A 22,002-nucleotide genomic window follows, 5' to 3' on the forward strand; every position below is an offset into this window, starting at 1 on the left:
TTTAATGTAAACACCAGATTTTATTGTAAAGCGGTCCAAACTTTAAATTGTGATGAATAGTTTGTGAACACGTGCACACTCAGACTCTCTCAGACTGTCTCTGCTGTGCTCACTGTGGCTTCTGTCTCCGTGTTTATGTTTCCTCTTATTGTTATTTATCCACGTTGGTACTTATAGAGACGCTCCAATAAACTAATACACCGTCTACCTGCTCATCACACACAGAGACGTGCATGTCGATAAAAAGCTTTTATTCATGCAGACAGCTCAAAGGTCAATGGTAAACAGGAAGTGAGGTCACAGGGCCTGGAGATAGCGCTGGAGTGGGCTAATGGACCAGTATTCGTACTCCCAGCCCAGAAACCAGCCGGTGAAGGTTGGCGGTTCGAATCCCTGCTTCACCGTCACAATGGGGGTTCGAGGGTCACGATTGGCTGGGTCACTCTCGATGTAGCGCTCAGCTGCAGGGAAATTTTTTTTTTTTTTTAATTTCAAACGCCTCAAAAGTTACGAGTTTAGACTTTAAATTACAACTGAACCGATCCTTCGAGATATTAGACGAGTTCAGAGCAGAGGACATCGGACACACGGCCAGGTAACGCCCACTTTAGCCTCCTGTCGGTCTCACCTGATGTCACTGCCCGAGTCTTCTCCTCCTCCTGAGCTTCGTTTCCAATCCAAACGAACACCTGCAGCAGGACGCAGGACGTGAGGACACCGAAGAGATGCAGACATCTTTAACTGTATGAACAGAAGGAGACGCCCACCTGGTCCCAGGTATCCAAGATCATGACATCATCAGGAGCGAGATCATCCTGCGTCAGCTCACCTGGAACTTCATCTACCTGAAACACAGATTCACCTGTGAAGATTTGTTTAGCACCGAGCCTGGTCACCAACATTCAGCCTCTTCCACAGCGCGTCTTTGTCCCGCACTCCTCCCCTCACCCCCAGCCAGTGACAGCAGACGGCCGGCCCTCTGCTTTTCTGTTTTATTGTCTTTACTTTACAGTCTAAAGTGTATTTAGGAGACTATTGTTGTGATTTTGTGCACTGTAATTAAAACTGAATTGAAAGAGGATATAATAAAGTCTAGCCTCCAGGTGTCTCTGGATTTAGAAGTTAGTTTCAGCTTCAGGTGGAAACTGAAACTATCGAGCTGATTGTTGACCGATTAATCTTGTATAAATGAAACTGGCTTTGCTAGAACTTTGTAGTAAACGATGATGGTGACGTTGGCCTTGCTCCTGGAGAACCAATCATGTGACGAACTGACAGATCTTGAAATTTCCAGTCTTGTTGGAGCAGGCAAACAGCCGGGGAGGATGAGCTTCCATCTGGTTCTTCAGCCGAGCAGACCGACAGTAGTCCTGCTGCCCCCCCAGCGTATCCCAGAATCCATCTGTAACCGCGGATGGTCAGTTTATGGTTCTAGTATGTGCACATTGGTAAATATTTCACCTGTCCTCCCCACCTTGCTCCTCCCCCTCGTCCAGAAGGGTGGGGGTCACATGCAGGATCTCAGCCAGCTGCTCGGCTCCCTTCAGTTCGTCTGGGTTGCTTCTACTGCCTTTCCACATCCAGGATCCAGAGGGCAAAACCAGGAGGAAAACATCGTTGGAGTTCAGACGGGAGGAGGACGGCTCCACCTGACAAGAGCAGAGGAGTCAGGCTCCACCTGGACTAACCAATGCAGGCTCAGACGACGTGACAGTCGCAAGGCGTGAAGATCTGAACCAAAACCTTTTGGACCAAAATATTCCTGAGCTAAAACTAAAGTTCTGGACTCAAATGCTGAGCCCTCAGAGTTCTCTGGACTCAAAGTCTATCAACCAGAAGTCTGGGACGTTCTTTGAACCAAAGGAACTTTGATTTTCTGGACTAAAACTCTAAAAGGAAAGAACCCGTCTTCACTGGGCTCCAGTTCTCGCCTCACCTCCACAGTTCTGGTGTTTCCTGCTGGATTGGCTCTTATCTGGAACAGGCGAGTGTCTGCAGCTTCCGATTGGCCGTTCTCTCTAGAAGTCCCGCCCTTGTACACCACCAGTGGTTTGTCGCCAAACAGACTCATGAGGTGGGCGGGCTCTTTTCCTTGAATGACCCGCACCTGCACACAGGTAAGAGTAAGAGCCTTTCCTGCTCAGTGGGTTGGGTTAACAGACTGGGCTCAGCGTTCCCAGCTGGTTTACCTGGACAGCACTTCCTTCCAGCTCATCATCCACCTCAACAGCCAAGAAGGCCGATGCCGCAACCTCGTCCTGGGTAGACTCCGCTCCCTGCCTATAGAGGGAATAAAAACCATCTACATTAGAAGCAAGTTTTCCAGCACTAGATGGCACCCTGCTGTGGAGAGACATGACCGAGGATCCCAGCACGCATGCAGCGCCTCACCACATGTAGATGATCTGACCGCTTCGGTCGCTGTGCTGGTAGCGATACAGGATGATATAACTGTCTCCTCCATAGAACTGACCGTAGGACGCCGAGTCCACGGGAACCTTCTCCGAGCCTTCGACCCTCCAAATCTACGACAGAGACGGACTTGTTTGTAAAGCCTGGCGGCTCTGCGGCCACGGACGTCACAGCTTTCAAAAGGAGATTGCTTTTTAAAATCAAAAACCCAAAAGCTGGAAAACAATTAAAATATCACCTCGTGTAAGTGAAGTCACTGACTTACATGTTTGAGTTTGTATCGAGATCCTGAGAAACACATGTCCAATCCAAACAGAGGCGCGTGTAACCTGCCTCTGTTACACATGAACATTCAAAATTTAACGAGCCAATCAGAGTGCTTCATGTGACCAAGGCTGACACCAGCCTGTTTTTGCTGCGTGTGACGAACTCTTATGTTTTGGCTTCGTCCTGCTCAGTGACAGGAAGGTCCTGAGTCCTTTCTGTGTAGATCACAGGTGTCAAACTCTGGCCCGTGGGCAAAATTTGGCCCGCAGCCTATTTACATTTGGCCCGCGAAGCCATACCAAATTACTATTAGAGCTGGCCTACTGGTATTACACAGCTTATCTATATATTTTAGTATTAAGCTTTGCTTGTTCCATATTCAGTCTTTCAGCAAAACGTGTTTGAGTCCATAAGATTCATTCTTATATCTGGAGGAACAAATATATTTCAATAAATATTAACGTTAGCCCGCGACTTTGTTCCAGTTTTGAATTTTGGCCCACTGTGTATTTGAGTTTGACACCCCTGGTGTAGACAGTAATGAGTGCAGCCGGGTGATAATCTAGTGTGTCTGACTTACATGCAAATGTTTTATCAGCACACCTGTGAACACAGCTGCTAACTCTCCTGGCACCAATGGAGACGGTTTTCCATCAGACAGGAGGGATGATGTGGTGTTCAAGCTTTCAGCTCGGTTAGTCTGCTGGAGTACGAGTACGACTGGAGGAAGAAAAACGGCCACATTTCCATTCGGTTCAGTTTTTTTCCAAATAGTGCCCTCAAGGCACTTCGCTGTGAAGCTGTGTGAACGTCACAAGTGCCATATTTTCACAGACGCGTGTATTCATTAAAATCGTTTGACTTCACCCGGCCGGATCAGTGTGGTTATTCTTCGATCACCTCTTGTACCCTTCCTCAATATTGAACCCTTAACAGACCTCTCAGTTACAAAACAGGAGACACTACAGGTGAACGCATCATCTGCAGTCTTCGTCATCTTTGAGGTTTTATGACATTTGAAATTTGCAAATGAGGTCTCGCTATGTGAAATGTGCACTTTGGATCATATCTCTCCAGCTTGAAAGAAAACCTGCTGTGACACAATCTGAAGGTCGACCAGTGTGAGGGGAAAACCACCAAAAGAGGCACAACTGTGTGTGGACAGTTTCACATGCATTTGTTTCACCTTTCAGTGCACAGATTTGGTGGAGGATATTTAAATGAATGAAACAACCAATGATGGTAGCTGCTGGTGATCATCGCTTTGGCTCAATCCTGCATGTTTACAGTCTGATACGTTTGTTCTTCAGTAATATTAGTGCTAGTTCTGTCATAATGTGGCTGTCAGGGAGGCGTGACAGTTACTTTGTACTGTACTTCAAACCCTGTTGATGGGCGCTCAGTCATCCAGGTAAGGAAACAGGCTGGTTCTGCTCATCTGGACGTTTTCAGTGCGAGAAATGTTTCATCATCATCATCATCATCATCATCAGGTGACTCCTTCAGTCTCAGCTGACTGCAGGTTTCTACCTTACTGTCTGTGACCAGTGGTCATGACAGTCTGCACATTAACACCTGGTAGGCCCTTAAAAAATGCACCCTTTAATGATCATAAACTGACCTCACCATTGTTAGTCATTGGTGCTAGTTTCAGTCATTGTGCAGATGTCCCGTTTATAATGTTGAAACCTGCAGTCAGCTGACACTGAAGGAGGAGGAGGGGGAGGATTATTTTCTCCCACTGAAAACGTCCAGCTGAGCAGAACCAGCCTTTCGGGTACTTCAAACCGTGCTGGTGAGCAGGGCACATTACAGGTTTCTGCTTGTTCAGCGTCAGTCCAGAGAATAAGCACCAAAAGCCTGCTCATGCATCATTGCTCAGCACACACAGAGCTCTGCAACATCACATGTTATGCTTTACGAGGTGGTCTTTGCTTCTCCCCGGTATCAGCTCGATTAAATACAAACAGAACACAGTGAAGAGTCAGAAAGGCGTTATGAAGCGGTAGATGGTCGCCGATTTTCTGAGAGTCCTTTCTTCTGCAGCAGCGACGTGTGCCTGCACACACAGGTGACAGAGGTGGGCGGGTGGATCGGTCAGCTGCAGGTGAGCCAGCCTTACAGTGAGGTCAGTCACACGCTGGAGCTTTACTGCCCCGGGTTTCGTCAGTCAGGAGCCTCTCAGCTTGTCGTTGTTGAGCTGAAACCTGCAGATGTTACTCAGGGCTGAAAACCTGCCCTGAGTAACATCATGCTTGTCAGGTGACCGTGTACCTGAGCTGCCGACATTCAGGTGTTCTCACCTGTTTTTCTCCGTCCCCGCAGTCGACCATGCCATACTGCGCCGCCATGCCTTCTGATTGGTGGAGCGTAGATGCATCAAACGGCACCTGTCCAATCACAGGAGTCAGCTTTGGTCTGGCTCGGCACAGTTTAGTCCTGGAAGCTGATTGGCTTACCTTTTCCATCTTTGCAATCTTATTGGACACGTAGGCGGTTCCCATGCCGACCGTGTCACTGGGGCCCCTCCAGTCCTTAAAGAACTGTTTGAAGAGCGGCCCCTCCCCGTGCTCAGGAAGGACCTGGACCTGGGGGGCGGGAACACAGGTACGACAGGAAAATCGGATCACCTGTTTCCTGATGCAGCTCATCTCAGGTGAGACTGTAAGAGTGTGTGTGTGTGTGTGTGTGTGTCTGTCTCTACCCGTGTGAAACTGGGGTAGTTCATCTTTGAGATGAACGACTCTGCGGTGTTCAGGACAGCGTGACGCTCCTCCGAGTTTGCATCTTTACCTGCATACACGCACGCACGCCGTTAATTTGGACCAGCAGGTGTTACATTCTGTTCAGGCTCATCCAGACAGGCGACCTCCGGACGTTCAGTTTATTCACAGGTGGAAAAACGAGTGCTCCCTCTCCATGACCAGTTCCCAGCCTGTCAGATGGGTCTTGCTGGTTTCACACCTGTTGTGCTCACCTTTCCAGATGAAGATGTGTCCGTTGGCTCCGTTGTCAAGAATGAAACACTCGCTGGACACCAAAGTATTCTGGGAGAACGGGCTCTCCTCGGCCACCACAGTGACCTCCAGGTCTCCGCCTGCATTCGACACCTGAGACGAGTCACGTGTAAATCTTCAGACATCATGGGCAGCCACGGAGAGCTGATTGGATGACGATCCAGGTGAGAAACACCAGAGTTTGTTACCTTGTAGAGACGAGCCGCTTTCCTGTTGGAAGCATCTGTCTCGGTGTCGTCAGCCTGAGACTCGGAAAGCTCCGGCTTCTCCCCGAGAACCTGAACACAACAGAGAGCAGTGAAAGGTCAGCTGAACGTCCCATCATGCACTGCAGCTTAAACAGCAGAACAAAACAAATTTCCCACGTGTGGGACTAATAAAGGTTATCTTATCTTATCTTAGAACAGTTTCTGTATCAGGCTGTAAATGTGCCTATTGTGCCTCACTGCTGCTTCTGCTGGACGCCAGAGGAACTGAGCTGTGGTGCGTTTCTGTACTGCTAAGGAGTCTGTGATGAAATCATTACACACGATTTGCATACCTCTACCATCTTCTCTGGCTCCGCCCCTTCATCGCAGACCTGGAGCTCAGCCCGCCCACACCTCTCATTGTCACGGATACCCTTAGACACCTGTCGAAGATTTAATTAATCAGGTATTCTGCTTTGTGACATCATAAAATGATGACGTAATTAGGTGATGTCAGTACTCACCATGGTTGCCTTCAGCTTCTCAAAGTGGTTGCTGTGGGAACCAGACCACTGAATAATTTCCTGTAGAGAAAAACAGGTTTACAGCTGTACCACCCTCTCTCACCTGTCCCGCCCCTGCCTCACCTGTCCCAGGTCCAGAATGAAGCTATCTGACTGGTTGAAGCTGTCCCAACTGACAGGAACCTCCGTCGCCCTGACAGCGCGCCGACCTCTGACATGCAGCAGTCGCTTAACATCACCAACATCACTGGTCACCACGTGCTTGAACCCTGAGGCCACGCCCCCTTTCTGTATCCAGACAGGCAGGAAGTGATGTCATTTAGAATGAGCTCATTAATGAGCACAGAATCAGCATAAGTACACATAGTAATTAGGGGTGCAACGATACACAAAATTCACGGTTCGATACAAAAAAATGTTCATGCCTTTTTAATTTGTCATTTATTAAAATTATAAATATATATTTTAACTCAAACGTTCAGTTTTTAAATTTTATGTTGCTGAAACAACAAAGTAATAAAATAATAAATCTGATGGAGAAATCACTCATGTTTGGAAAAGAGTTCATTACAGAGAAATGGCTCTTTCCAAAATAAAAGCTCTACTATACGCTTCTTCTGGGCTATATTCTCAGCAGCATATTAAACATATCAGGTCCCCATAAGGAGAATCCTGTGCTAACGGCTGTCTAAATGACTCGGGTAAAGTTTGTAGCATGCGTGCTTGTTGTTTTTGTCTTTGCACTAGGATGCTGTCGGAGTAAATGTGCAGTCATATTCGTTGTGTTCACACTAGTGCTGTCAGCGTTAATCTGAAATGACGTTAACGCCACAACACGGCAAATCTCCGTTAACGAGCTACCGCGGATCGCCCCGTGCGTGGGGCTGGACGGCCAACACGTTAACGAGCTAACTGCGCTAACGCACTAGTTCCCACCCATGTAATTGAGCATTGCATGGCACATCCAACATACTGTTTTACTTTAGTCCATGACGCGCTTACCTTCAGGGTCATACGTCACATGAAAACCAAAATAATTCCAAACGCCAGATCTGAATGAGGGTGGGGGAGGTTCAATTTGCCATGTTGCAACGAGCTTAACTTCTGTCTCGCTAGCTTGCCCTGCACTCAGTGAATCTGCACTCGACTACTCCGCCTAGGCTGCACTGTCGAGCGCAGATCCACTGAGCGCTCAACACAGACAGCATCATCAGAAGGAAAGTTGATAAAATAAATTAAAGATTTTGTATTGTTCGATACATGCGTACCGAACTGAAAGCACTGTATCGAACGGTTCAATATCGTTGCACTACTAGTAGTAATAGTAGTACTTGTGTTGTAGTTACCATGTATGTGAGACCAGATTTGAAGTACCCGGTGAAGGTACCAGACTCGTAGCCCTGTACTTCGCGGTACTGGACCGGCGCCCCCTGCAGGAAGTCGTCCATCTGAACAGTGAGAATAGCCGCTGCTCCGCTCTCATCCTGAGAACACGCTGAACCTGTGAGACAGTCGGCCAATCAGAGAGCAGAACAGCTGGTCAGCTGCAACCACCACCAAGTACTGCAGTATCACGAGTCACAGTGCTACACCACTTCCCGTTTGCATTTATTTCGACTGTCACTACGACATGTTCTCCAGCAGTATTAGTGGCAGTAGTATCAGTACGTGAAATACTGCAGTACCCTGCCAGTAGTGCAGGTCGTACTGCAAGGCACCGCTGCGGTTGCTCGTGCTCTTCAGGATCAGGTACGCATCGCCGATGTAGAACCGGCCATACAGGCTCTCAGGAACAGGAACCAGCTCCATGTTCTCCACCCGCCACACCTGAAGCCCCGCCTCCTTCCCTGCACGCTCAAACTCCGAATGGGATACCATGATGTCACCTACAAGGGGCGGAGCCACAGAAAAGAAAACAGTCCAACCTGAAAATGTTTCACTGAAAGGGGCGTGGCAGAAGCATTAACCAGTGGCGTGTATGTAATCCCCACCCACAATATCAGATTTACTTACTCTGGCTAACCCTAAGTCATGAAAACATTAAAATCAGTCACAGGACAACAAACAGGTGCGTGCTGTAGCCCAATCAAAATCGAAAACACACGTAAAGCTCAGAGCTGTTGGATGATGAATTTCACTGCAGCTCCCATAGCACAGGTGTGTGTGTGTGTGTTGTATTAACAGCGTTGTGTTCCTCTTGCAGTAGCTGGTTCATTGTGTGCACTTCCTTTTTCACACCTGTGCCAATTCTGACACACCTGCAAACATGAGCTAACACACCTGACAGCTCACAGGTCATCCAACCCTGAGGCTGTATGAAAACATCTATCAAGTTTCAACCTGTTCAGGTTGCATCAACACACACAGTTGGTTTTGACATGCATGTTTTAGCATGGTGTGTGTGTGTGTGTGTGTGTCACCTCTGTGGCATTCACAGAAACAGTAAGTGAAGGTTTTCTATATTTAAACATTTGAAATCAAGAAGTTTAAAAGCAGGAAGAGGAAAACCCGACAGACAGCGAATGCCTCCTCACTGATCACAGGTAACACAGAGGAAACACACCTGAGCAGTTACTGAGAAGCAAGACTGACTGTGGAAAGGAAAGATGAGGATGACGAGGAGGATGAAGAGCTTCTGCGGAAAAACAAACATCACCTTGATGACAGGCTCGAAATGATGTCACAGAAACTTACCTGAAACAGAGGAACTCACCTGGACGTTCTCACTGAGCTCCACCTGAGTCTCTGACAGAAGAGGGCGGGGCTGCAGCGCCTTTTACCTAGGAAGCCCCTCCCTCACCTCACCTGTGACGATGCAAATGCTCAGACCAGCTGAGCGTCCCTCTGATGCTGTCCGTGCGGCTCCAGGTGCAATTAGGTTGTTTTAGTCTTCTGCATATTTCTACATGTTTTCATACAGAAATGAACAGAATGCATTAGAAGCGTGTCTCTGGTTGATCCACATGTGACCTGTGACGAAATCGGAATTCAAACTACTCAAAAACTTTATTTATAACTAAACATATTTTATTTACGATGCTGCGGTTCACACAATAATCAGTGATTCCTTAAAATTTCGTATTTAACTGAAAGTTCACGTCAGACTGTCTGACTGATAGAGGCAGGTCATCATGCTTTCTAACACTGACTTTAATGCTGAACTTTTTAGAATTAATTTGATTACTAAAACTAATTAAAGCCGACGACTCTCGAATTGATTGTTTTTAACTATTATTGAAGCGCTTATTCTGAAATCTCAGCATACGTTACGTTGACGGCCTTGTCTTATTGTGAAAGTTCCGATCGGATGTGTTTACGTGGAGGTTTCCGTTTGACACGGAGCGCTCAGCTGTTAGCACAGCTGGTCGACATGTCGCAGAAAACCGGGAATAAACGGGAATAATCGGGCTGACGGTCGGCTGGGGTCGCTCGGTTTAGGCGGGAAAATGGAGACGTTCGGCAGGTTCACGAGCATGCTGCTGCACGCGCTGGAGACGGTGAGTTAGCAGTTAGTTAGCTGCTGTTAGCTCCGTGAAAAGTTGGACAAAGTTAGTCACTCGGATGAGCTGTTTGTCACTGCTGACCCTGACCAATCTGCTGTCACCGAAACGTAAACACAGAAGCTAACAGGTGCTAACGTTAGCTTCAGAGTACTCCAGGTGTTTACCTGCTGGAGATGGGTTTGTGTCAGGGCTCAGGAACTCGCACAGGTAGAGACAGGACAGACAGGTATGTGTGCCAGCTGTTACTGTACTTCACTGTCACCTAATGAGTATACCAGTAAAGCTTTTTGAAATTAATTAAAACCAGCTTTATAAATAAACCTAGTGAACTGATCGAGACAGGTGACCTGGTCAGGACATGAAGTTCTACAGCTGCTGGAACCAAAACAGAAGCTGCTGTGCTCAGAGCTGTGATGTCAGCCGCCGTGGGAGGGGCTGACAGGAGCTCACTTGTAATTGGCTGAATCAGCTAACAAGTTCTGATCGGAACCAAGCCGTTTGAAGGCAAAGCAACCAGTGAGTACAGAGAACATGAAGGCACCGATCAGCTTTATGGATCTGTACTCAGCTGGTTTAGGTCAGGGCTGATGAAGCACTCTGATTGGTTCCCTGGCTTGATGCATGCTTAATGATCCAGGTAAAGAAATGCCCCTCAAAATTTGTCTTCATCTGGACGTAGCGTTTCAGTGGGAGAAACGTTTTGTCCGGGTGACTTCTTCAGTCTCAGCTGACATGTGTTTGCTCTTGGAACTGTGTCTTCATTCCACATGTTTCACATACAAGGTGCTCCAGGTAGAAACATGGGTGTGCCATGGGTTCCCCAGTTTCACCCAGTGTGTCCAACTTGTACATGGAAGAAGTGGAACACAGGGCTTTGCTGTCCTACCCTGGAACACCACCAAGGTCTTGGTTAGCCTTCCTGGACTGTGAGATCTCCATCCATAATGGGGGACAACAGCTGAGACACAGTTTTTCTAAACACCACATCTCTGTGGCTTTTTTTGGACTTCCTGTCTGTTAAGTATTCTTAAACTCATTTTGACTCCGCCTCACATCTCACCTGTCTGTCAGAGGGAGCCCACGGTGGAGCTGTTTGACTCGTTTGTCGATCACTGGAAATCAATCACCAATTATTATATCGATACGACAGGTGAGGCTCTTTAACCTGCAGCTAGTTGTTACCACAGCCACACAACCAGCCAATTGAATTCCTCGTGTGTGTGTGTGTGTGTGTGTGTGTGTGTGTGTGTGTGTGTGTGTGTGTGTGTGTGTGTGTGTGTGTGTGTGTGTGTGTGTAGATGACAGTCGTCCTGTCAGACAGACGGACATCCCCTGGCATCTCAGACAGATGTTGGACATCCTGGTGTACGAGGAGAAGCAGCAGGTGCGTCAGTGTGACTCAGAGCTGTATTGATCAGCATATCCATCAGAGTATTGAATGTCCTGTCTGTATTGATCAGGCCGTGGAGGACACAGGAGCCTGTATGGAGTACCTGCTGCAGCACAAGCTGTTGGAGACTCTGTGCACACTGGGGAAGGCTCAGGTAATGGTGCTGCACACTCACTGATACAGTGAAAGCTGCAGGCTAGGATGATGATGATGATCCTGCTCTTCAGTCATAAATGTTCAGGTTGATGAGTTCACTTCCTGTCTGAAAGGCTAACGTGCCCATCTTAGAGGACCAGCTCGCTGTTTACTTCCTGTTTTAGTACCTGGCACTGAGACTGAGCTGCGTGGTCAGGTTTTATGGCTTGTAGCGTTAGGAGCTCACAGCTCTGATTGGTGGATCTTTCCTGTGTAACCCACAGACTGTATATGAACAATGGAAGCAGACATTGTGACATCAGCTGGTGAAGTCCTGATTTAGAGCTCAGAGATCAGGTTTTACAGCAAGAATAGTCTGCTTTACAAAGACTGCAGCTTTAGTCCGAAGCAGCCATTGTTTGTTTACAGTCTGTAGGAACACCTGTCTCCAGGTGAGGGTCTCTGTGCTGAATCCAGTTTTAGCTTCAGAGCAGAAACGCGGTGAACTGTGAGCTAACACTGTAACTCTTCTGTCCTCTCTCAGTATCCTCCAGGGATGTCCCAGCAGGTGCTCCTCTTCTTCTCCAAGCTCCTGTCTCAGGTGCAGAAGCCTCTGCTGCAGCTGGTGAACGTCTACAGACCTGTGCAGGTAAACCAGGTGGAACATCTACAGCACACTGCAGAGGCTCATCTGTGCCTGTCAGTCCTTTGTGTGTCTGCAGGTGTTGTCAGTCCTCACACAGCTTACAGTGACACGCACACAGCAGGAAGTTTAGGTTACAGACAGTGTAGTGAGGTCGTCAGAGCGTAGGCAGGTGAGACACTCCACCTGAGCACAGCACAGAGGAAACAAGGCAGCGTTTTATCTCTCAGCCACCTGGGGGACAGCCCGCAGGGGACAGACCTGAAGCCTGGACACCTGAGGACACCTAAGGACACTGATGCTGCTAAGCTCAAGCTGCTTATTTTTATTTAAATCTTCCCAATAAAGCTAACCGTTCTTCACTTTCTCTCTACCACTGCCTGTGCTGATGATGTCACTATGTGCTCCGCCCCATAGAAGCTGATTTGCCTCTGTGCGCTTCCTGGTTCCCAGACTGAAAAGGAGGAAGCTCAGTTCCTATTGGTCGTCTGCTCCAGAGTGAAGCAGGATCCCCACACGCTCAGATACGTCTTACAGGTAACCTCAGAAGGTCTTAGGTCCACTTCCTGTCACGTGATGTGAGCTCATTATCACATGACTTTTATCTTTGTTTTCAGCTTCCAGACCAACCAGTAAGCAGTACACTGAGCTCTGACCAATCAGAGAGCAGCATGCAGGCATCCAGTCGGGGGACAGATCCTCCGCTGCCCTGCGGCCCCATCCAATCAGAGAGCTGTCTGCTGAGGGCCCTGCTGGGTCTCACTAAGAGCCAGGTCAGTAACCCGAACATCTCGCGGTGCATTCAGGTGCCGTCTGAATAACTGGAAAATGAAAGATGACAGAAAGTTTTGACGAGCAGAGACGTCAGCACGCAGCACTGTGAGCTCTGACCAATCGCAGTCAGCGGCAGCGACCCTGTGTGTTGCACTAATGACGGAGCGCTTCATCACTGTCCCTTCACAGAGCACCTCAGTGTGTCTGAAGGCCCACGAGAGCCTCCTGCTGCTCTGCGGGCTGCAGGCTGGGTTCTCAGGGGAGCTGCTGAGCACTCACACCCAGCTGGGAGAGCTGCTGGCTGTGAGGCTGCAGGACCTCTACTCCCTGCTGCCTATGGAGGACGCTGCAGAGCTGCAGAGCTGGCCTCACACGCCCTGGAGGTAAGAACACACACGCGCACACACACACACAGTAGTGCACGATGCAGTACTGCAGACTGGTGTACTGCAGCATTTCCTCTTCCCCTCAGCTCTCAGTTCTCTCACCTCAGCACTGACCCCAGCTCACAGTCTGTGGGTCACATGATCAATTTCTTCTGCTGGCTGGACTTCCTGGATCACCTGATGAGACAGGCACCACAGGTAATACTACCATGACAGGTACACAGCTGCTAGTAATGCTAATAATGCTCAGGGATGCCAGTGCTTTGTGGGTAGCTGCTGCCATGCTGTCCACGCAAAATGTAAACAGAGAAACCAACAGGTGATACGGAGGAAGACTCGTCTAAATGAGCTCCTGCAAAGGTGCGCACATCCAACAGGTTCAAGCTCACACTCGGGTGTGTGCGACTGTGACGAGCTCTTCAGTTTTTCCTGCGTGCCGCTAAACAGAGCGATGAATTTCTCCTGCAGCATCCAGGGTGCGAACGACTCGCCGTGCTGCTCACACTCATGACCTGAGCAATCTTTGGACCGTCTCAGGTCCTCCAGGTGTGACGCTCTCCTGGCAGGGACCGTGACCGTGGGCTCGCTGTGAGCTGACCGTGGGCTCGCTGTGGGCCGACTGTGAGCTGACTGTGGAAGAGGCCGGTCTTTGGGTTGTAGCCTCACATTACACAGCTCACTGTCTGTGGGCAGAAAGCTTTAGTGTCATGTGACCAAAGGATGCTTCCAGTCTGCAGGCTCTTTCTCCGTGTTGTCCTCGCCGTGTGTCAAAGGCTGTAAACAGCTAAATGTTCGCGAGCTCACCTGCACCGTCAGCACGTCCTTTGAGACGTCCTCTGTCCAGCTGATAGTCCGCTCACACCGCGCTGCTACAGCAGCCCGCTGTTTTTTTTAATGAACATTCTAACAAATGTAATTATGCCAGATTGCAGCCTTGGGCTTATTTCCATCTGCAGACCCTCTGGCAGGCTGCTGTTACACACACATTAGGAAAAACATACAGAGACACTTTTTAGTGGTCATGTGACAAGGACAAAAAAAGTGATCACATCATATTAGAACAAACAATGACAACAAGAATGCACAACAGAGGACAGTATAGAGAACGGAAACACATCAGTTATATTGCACAGTGTTGCACATGCCCTGACTGTGCTGATATTGCACTCACACATTACACTAATAGTGGTTTCCCTTTTTGTAATACACTAACTCTTTTTCACGTCCAATATGAAGCATGATTACTAACCATGATCACATGTTATTGTGTCCCTCAGCCGCCCTTTAAGTGACTCTTACAGAGAGGGAAACTTTCCCTCGCTAGCAAAGGAAGACTATTCCAGAAGCTCACTCCCTGATATGACAGAGCATCTGTGAAAAGGTCTAAATGCAGATTCACAATCCCCTCTCACAGTGGCTCGGGTCAGTCGAGGCAACACTGCTAGACTTTTAATAAAATCACTCATTGGTGGAGGCGCCAGACCATGTATAACTTTGTAAATTACCAATATGATTCAATATATCTATCTCTCTATCTATATCTCTCTATATAAATTCAATATGAGCCAGTGTCATAGAGTGCAGCAATGTAGTCGCTGCTGTGTCTGTTAATGATGTGCGGATATGTCTAAAGTTCTGTATGTTAACATTTACAGTTTTCACTACTTTGTTTGTGTTCTTTAAAAGGATCATTTTGAGTCTAGCAGCACTCCCAAATACTTAAATTCCTCAACAATAATTAGTTCTTGTGCACCCAAGCGAACTTTCACTGCAGCCACGGTTGTTATAGTTTTACTAAAGATCACTGATACGGTCTTTTTAACATTATGGGTGAATGGGTGGATGACTGGATATGTAAAGCGCTTTGGGGTCCTTAGGGACTAGTAAAGCGCTATATAAATACAGGCCATTTACCATTTACCATATTAAGGCACAGACATGAGTCATTCCGCCATTTTTGTAAATCATGTAATGCCAATGAAAGCTGATGGGCTGCATCATCAGCAGTTTGGCTTGTGTAACAATTACCGTATCATCAGCATAAATAATTGTGTCTACATTTTTGCACACACTGAGCAAGTCATAGGGTGAACATAACCAGGGGCCTAGACTTGAACTGAGGGATGCCTCGTGTACAGTGAAGATGGGGTGACTTACTATTCTTTATTTGCACATATTGGGCAATGTCCTCGATTTAACTTTCACAGTAAACACAGCTTCTACCTGCGTCTGCTCCATCGCCAGCTCGTGTTAACCACGGTCCCATGATGCGTCAAGCTGATGATGTCATGATCCTCAGCGCTGTAGTACAGCTGATGGTTCCCAAAGGCTGCTTCTGTTCATCTGGACGTAGAAAAGGTTTCATCATCAGCTGACTGCAGGTCTCCAACCTTGTAAGCAGGACATCTGCACAATAGCTGACACGAGCAGCACTGGTGAACAGCTCAGTTTATGATCATTAGCATAAACAGGTGTGTGTGTGTGTGTGTGTGTGTGTGTGTGTGTGTGTGTGTGTGTGAGATCATCAATCAGTGGTTGTTGCTACGTTGTTGCCAGATGAACAGAACCAACTCGTTTCCGTGCCTGGGTGATTGCATCAAGATACATTTGATAGTGCTAATGCTAACACTGCTGCTAAGCTATCACTAATGCTAACAAAACCATCTAATCTCCACTCACACCTCACTCTGTGTGTGCGTGTGTCTGTGTGTGTGTGTGTCTGCAGGTGTTGTCAGTGAAGTTGGCTGTGTGTGTTCATCAGCTCTGGTTGGTGGAGCTTCTTCAGCCTCAGCTGTTGGACACGTGAGTCCTTCATCATCCATCGTCATCCTCCTCACAGGAAGTGGGGGTCCTATCAGATCTTAGGTGTGTGTTTGTGTGTGAGCAGGTGTGAGCAGGTGGTGCTGGGCTCCACCTCCGTCCTCTGTGCCACTGTCAGGCTCGTCCAGTCCTCATCCCTGCTGGATCAGCTCGTCCACTTCCTGCTGCGGAGCGACGCCGCTCAGCCGCTGCTGCGCCGCTGCGACCACATCTCTGACCAGGTGAGAGCACACCCACTCGAGCTGACACCTGCAGCTAGCTAGAGTGCAGAGACGGGAAGCATAGAAACGACTGTGTGTCCTCAGATCAGCATGGTGTCGCTCTGTCTGGTGGAGGAGCTGCTCCAGAAGCCTCACAGGGACGTGTTGGACGTGCTGGTGCTGAGTTTCCTGCACACTCAGAGTTACCTGAGTCCACCGGCCTCGGCACAGGAGGAGCGGCAGACGGAGAGTGGCGAGGACAGCGAGTAGGTGCTTCATGTGTGGCGGGTTGGCCTGTGTCTTAGCTGTCCGCGGCTGATGATGCGTTTCCTGTGTGTCAGAGACCCAGAGGACGACCCCTTCTTTTCCGACAGCCTGACCTTCTCAGACAGTCCCCACCCCCCTCCGCCTCCTCCACCCGGACCCCAGACAGCTGATGATGTCATCAACAGGTAACGCACCTGAAGCTGCGCCGCACAGAGAGTAACGAGTTAACCCGAGGAACAAAACACGACTGTGTGTGTGTGTGTGTGTGTGTGTGTGTGTGTGTGTGTGTGTGTGTGTGTGTGTGTGTGTGTGTGTAGTTTCCTGTGTTTGGTTCCTGTTCAGGTGCGGTCGTCTCAGCTGCTGCAGGAAGGAGGATACGAGACGTACGTCCACGACGCTCACACACTGGTCAGAAGACACACACACACAGCTGTCACTGGTCTCTGACCCTACAGTCAAACCCTGTCTGACTCCTCCCATTTCCTCAGGTGACCGAGTGTCAGGCTCTCTCGCTGTCCTGGGATTGGCCGCTTACTCCCCCCCCCCTTTCCCTGTCGTCAGGTAAAGACTCCGCCTCCTTCTTTGAAGGTCACCTGCTAAAAGTTCTCTTTGACCGTCTGGGACGCCTCCTGGAGCAGGTACACAGACACACACCTGTGCCCTGCGTGGTTCCCCCTGGCTCACCTGTGCAGGTGATGACGATGATGTCGTGTGTTTGCAGCCGTACGAGTTGAACCTGCAGCTGACGGCTGTTCTCTCCAGGCTGTCGGCGTTCAGCCACCCTCTGCTGCACGAGTACCTGCTCAACCCCTACATACACCTGTCTCAGTCCTCCAGGTCACTCTTCTCTGTCCTCATCAGGGTGAGACACGTTCTCCAGAGGAGGGCGGGGCCATGCATTTGTTTTTAAGTTAGGGCATGTCTGTTTTATCACCTGTGTGTGTGTGCCAGGTGATGGGAGAGCTGATGCAGAGGATCCAGCAGGTCTCTAACCTGAGCGAGCGACTGCTGAACACCAGGAGAGCGCTGCTGGGCCTGCCGCACGACCCCGGGTAACTACCTGCTGTAACACCTCATTCCAGCCACGCCTGGCGCCGTAAACACACTGACCAGGGCTGCAGCGACTCATCGAGTGACTCGATTATAAAATGTCTCTGCACAAATTCTTCTTTGATGCTTGTTTAATGTGTTAATGATGGAAACACGAGCGTTTCGAGTGAAAGCTGCTGCAGTAGAAACGAGGCGGGAAGAGCATAGAGGCGGAGCCGTTAGGGAGACGGTAGCGTGACAGGAAACATGGTGTCCACCATTAGAACCTTGACTGGGAAAGAGCTGCAGGAGTCGGAGCCTCAACAAACCGTGATGTGAAGTAGGCTCCACCCACCGCCGCTTGTGTCATATACACACACACACAGCTCTCCAGATAATCTGAGGCATGTTTTAACCCCACAGTTCGCTCCAGGCTGACGGCAGCCGTCACGTTTTACATGGAAGTGTACAGGCGTGAGTCTAGAGGGGGGCGCGAGGAGCCCTAGATTTATTACAAGGCTTTGAAATGATATAAAAACTGTTTCAAGTGCTTACAAATAAGAAGTTTTCTCTCTTTGTGTGTTTATTATCGCTCATTAATAAGACAAAAATGTTCTTACTCGATTACTCGGTGATCAGTAGCTGCAGCCCTGTGCAGTCTGCCGTCGTACTCCAGACTCCACCTGTACTGAACTCAGCTGTTTTGACTGTGAGCGCTGCTGGTCCTGTGTTCACCTGAGTTCTCCTGTGGGTGTGTCCACAGACTGGATCACCTGACCCTGCTCAAAGGAGTCATCATCCTCGAGGAGTTCTGCAAGGAGCTTGCTGCCATCGCCTTCGTCAAGCTGCCCCAGGACCAGGACTGAGTCACCTGGAACTTTGGATTACAGATCAACATGTAAACATTGGCTCACCTGCTGCAGGTGCACCTGGGAGGAAGAAGCAGATTCAGAGTCTTCAAGTGTTTTTTAAGTTCTTCTTGTATAGCGAAAAACTGGCCGATGTCTTGGTGCCGTTTCTGAAGCGACCTGAACACCTCGGCGTCACTCTGCGTTTGATTGGTCAGCACGTTTATTTATGGTTTTAGTCTTTAGCTGATTTTAAACAAACAGGAAGTGGTGTCAGAGTCCAGTTTTGAATGTGTCACATGTCAGTGAGACGTTCCCATTGGACGATCACATGGAGTGATGTCAGCACGTTACACTTAGAAACTGCGATTAAACACACTGTCAAAGCGAGCAATGCCTGTCATGTGACATGTCAGTGAATCTCATTGACTGTGTGGGCGCGGTTTGATGAATGGAGCCAGGGTTAATGAGCCGTCTGATTGTCTGAACACGCATTTAAATACAGAGAAACCCTCATGGGGCCGAGTCCTCATTCATCATTAGCCCCGCCCTAAATGTTGTCAATCACCGTGCAACCATGTTGCTTAGTTTCTGGTGAAAGAGAGCAACTGTTTATCAGCTTCACTGGATGAAACTTTACTGCCTGATGGACTTCCTGCTGCTTTCACATGGCGAGTGTCACATCGAAGTCACTCCTCCCTTTGGCGGGAACACCTGTCCACATACTTTTGGTCCACTGAGCAAACAGTATGAAAAAGCTTTGAATAATTGATGATGAAGAGTTTCATGTGTGAGACAATAAAAGTGCTGACAGCCGTCTGTCGTGGTGTCCTTGAAAGTTTCACCAAAGAAAGGGTGTGTGTGTGTGTGTGTGTGTGTCACTGATCCCAGCGCAGATTCATCCACACAGGATTTTGTTCACCATCACTCATATTTCAGACACTGAAGTTGCTAAACTAATTACAGGTTTAAAACAATCAAAAGCACTTGATGTATTTGGTATTAACACAAATTTCCTAAAGGAACATCTGGATCTGCTCGTACGTCCAACAGCTCATGTTTTGAATATGTCATTCAAACATTCCATTGTTCCAACAGATTGGAAAATTGCTGCAGTTACACCAATTTTCAAAGCAGGTGTGAAGACTGACATTGCTAATTATCGCCCCATAAGCATACTCCCGGTCGTATCTAAAATAGCTGAGAAGTGGGTGGTTAAACTCCTCACGGCACACCTAGAAAACACCCAACCCTCATTACATCCATTGCAGTTTGGCTTTCGGGCACATCACTCCACAGATACTGCCCTGTGTATGTTAGTGGAGAACTTGAAGAGCTTGCTGGACAAGAGTCCCTGTGTTGGAGCTGTATTTTTAGATCTGAAGAAGGCTTTCGACTCTGTAAACCATCAGATATTGATGTGCAGATTGACTCGGTTTAATATCTCCAGTCAGGCTCTTCAGTGGTTTGCCTCATATCTCTCACACAGGAAACAGTGTGTGGTGTTGGACGGGGTTAAATCTCCATATTTAGACTGTGATACAGGGGTTCCTCAAGGATCTGTTCTTGGGCCCTTATTGTTCTCTCTTTTTATCAATAACTTACCTGAAGTCTGTCCAAATATATTTACTCAAATGTATGCGGACGATGCAGTTATATATACGCAAGCAAATAGTGTCCAGCAGGTGGCAAAAGATCTTACAGCTGCTTTAGCATTAATGCAGAGCTGGCTGGAGGACTCATGCCTAATGTTGAACACCTCAGAAACTGTCTGCATGTATTTTTCAAAACGCCCCTGAAACTTGAAGCAGTCAAACATATTCCTGGATGGAGCAGAGCTTGAATTAGCTCCAGAATTTAAATATCTTGGGGTCATTCTAGACCCAACATTATCCTTCAAGAGTCACATAAATAAAGTGTCCCAGGTACTTAAATTTAATAATCGAAATTTTAATCATATACGTAATAATTTAAATATGAATGTAGCAAAAACTTATTTTTACTCAATGATCATCTCTCATATGGACTATTGTTTGACGTCCTGGTCACTTGCTTGTCCAACAACACTTAAAACTATTGAAAACATTTATAAAAGACGTTTAAAACTACTTGACAAAAAACCGACTTCCCACCACCAAAAACAAAAATTACTGAACTTCAATAACTTAGTGAAACTTAAAAGAGTGTGTTTAATATATAAAGTCTTACACTCCCTTGCTCCACCACCACTGAAGCAGTTCATTAGGCGTAAAGAAAGCTCAGACCGGACCACTCGAGCTACAACCCACAGAGACGTGTTTATACCCCACAGACGGACAGCATTATGTCTATTTTTTTTTATGTTTTATGGACAACAGATGGAAATATAATAATCTGGTATGTTTACATACATTGTAATTTTTTTTACATGTATGTTCATTAACATGCACTGTCCTAAATAAAAATAAAATAAAATCTGATTGGCTCCTTGTATCCATAATCAGTAAGTAATGTGTTTCATCATCAGAGCTGCTCCTGCTGATCGTTATTGATCAGTTTTGGTTTCATTGAACAGATCATCTGCAGCGCCCCTGTCGTCCCACCGGGGAACTGCAAACTGCTGCAGGTAGTACAGGACGTCAGGCCTGGTTCTTTCACAGTAAAAGTACAGCAGTCTGAACGTGTTGTTAAATATACGTAAAAATCCTGACACAAATCCAAAAATCTGAATCTGTGACAAGAAAAGTCTGTAAACTGACAATGACAGCGAGGCAAGCAAAGGTAAGAAGCAGAGCACGTGTCACTTCCTGTCATGTCTGCAGCTCGTTGTTTCCACTAATGTGTCGTTTGCTCAGTTGAAGAAAACCCAGCGTTGAGAGGCAAAGTCACACCTGGACAGGTGCCTCAGAGAAATCAGCAGGGGGCGATATAACCCCAACCCAGCCTGCAGTAATACTGGCCAATCAGAAGCCTGAAAAAGAAGCTCAGCGTGCACACCTTTGATCACACAAAATCTGTTCTAGTTCATTGTCAGAAAGCTAGCCTGGGTTTACCACCCACAGAGGTGTGAACAGCGCCTCCAGTGGGTTTTAGTCTCTGCAGCAATCCCTGCGAGCGCCCCCTACTCCAGTCGGACACGTTATGAGACAACACTGATGATCAAACCTGAAAATCTGTACCAGGTAAATGATCTGACAGAAGAACAAGCAGAGTATCGTTAATCTGGTGATTTGTGACCGAGTGCTATAATACAGATTTGAATGGCAGACAATGACTTTGTCTGAGCGCTCAGAGCTGCTGTCATAGGTGACGGCTGCAAGACTTTAGAGACTCTATCCATGGAAACATTACAGCTTCCTGTCCCGCCCAATGAAGGAGACATGAAATCAGATCAGAGAGAATGAATGTGATTGGTTGATCAGGTGTTCAGGTGTGTGTTCTGTGTTTGCAGCAGTAGGTAAGAATCCTCCCCTGCATCAGCATGGCAATGTGAACATGAATACACATGCAGTGAGACCTGCTAGAGCTATAAAGCTGGCCTTCACCTGACCAGGTGATGTGCTCAGCATCCGTTACCATGGGGATTTAGCAGGTGACGAGCGAACACTCGCTGGCGTTAA

General features: G+C 47.9%; 2 protein-coding genes across 3 annotated transcripts; one reads left to right on the forward strand and one right to left on the reverse strand.

Moving 5' to 3' along the window:
- Nucleotides 1–284: 284 nt before the first annotated feature.
- LOC146658307 (gelsolin-like) lies at nucleotides 285–10,199 on the reverse strand. Its single transcript, XM_085426726.1, has 19 exons — nucleotides 10,076–10,199; nucleotides 8,094–9,310; nucleotides 7,755–7,909; nucleotides 6,532–6,696; nucleotides 6,409–6,468; nucleotides 6,238–6,327; nucleotides 5,885–5,974; nucleotides 5,657–5,789; nucleotides 5,384–5,472; nucleotides 5,139–5,267; nucleotides 4,983–5,069; nucleotides 2,392–2,525; nucleotides 2,190–2,280; nucleotides 1,937–2,107; nucleotides 1,475–1,649; nucleotides 1,277–1,402; nucleotides 768–841; nucleotides 629–689; nucleotides 285–461 (listed from the first exon to the last, which is right to left on the reverse strand). The coding sequence occupies exons 2-19, from the start codon at nucleotides 8,284–8,286 to the stop codon at nucleotides 298–300; spliced, it is 2,187 nt and encodes a 728-aa protein (XP_085282852.1). The 5' UTR covers nucleotides 8,287–9,310; nucleotides 10,076–10,199; the 3' UTR covers nucleotides 285–297.
- fhip2b (FHF complex subunit HOOK interacting protein 2B) lies at nucleotides 9,714–20,857 on the forward strand. 2 transcript variants are annotated; one of them, XM_085426727.1, is made up of 18 exons: nucleotides 9,714–9,905; nucleotides 10,983–11,061; nucleotides 11,210–11,295; nucleotides 11,372–11,455; nucleotides 11,981–12,085; nucleotides 12,497–12,616; nucleotides 12,697–12,852; nucleotides 13,043–13,236; nucleotides 13,326–13,437; nucleotides 15,965–16,041; nucleotides 16,127–16,280; nucleotides 16,365–16,525; nucleotides 16,601–16,711; nucleotides 16,844–16,934; nucleotides 17,015–17,164; nucleotides 17,248–17,388; nucleotides 17,478–17,578; nucleotides 18,319–20,857. In XM_085426727.1, the coding sequence occupies exons 1-18, from the start codon at nucleotides 9,855–9,857 to the stop codon at nucleotides 18,419–18,421; spliced, it is 2,076 nt and encodes a 691-aa protein (XP_085282853.1). In that variant the 5' UTR covers nucleotides 9,714–9,854; the 3' UTR covers nucleotides 18,422–20,857. The 2 variants fall into 2 exon arrangements, with proteins under 2 accessions (XP_085282853.1, XP_085282854.1); XM_085426728.1 differs by having other exon boundaries at nucleotides 13,347–13,437.
- Nucleotides 20,858–22,002: the final 1,145 nt, after the last annotated feature.

This window comes from Rhamphochromis longiceps, linkage group LG12 (assembly GCF_057381845.1).
Source record: "Rhamphochromis longiceps isolate RC_006_pf linkage group LG12, R_longiceps_female_GT1.1, whole genome shotgun sequence".
NCBI classification, from domain to species: Eukaryota; Metazoa; Chordata; class Actinopteri; order Cichliformes; family Cichlidae; genus Rhamphochromis; species Rhamphochromis longiceps.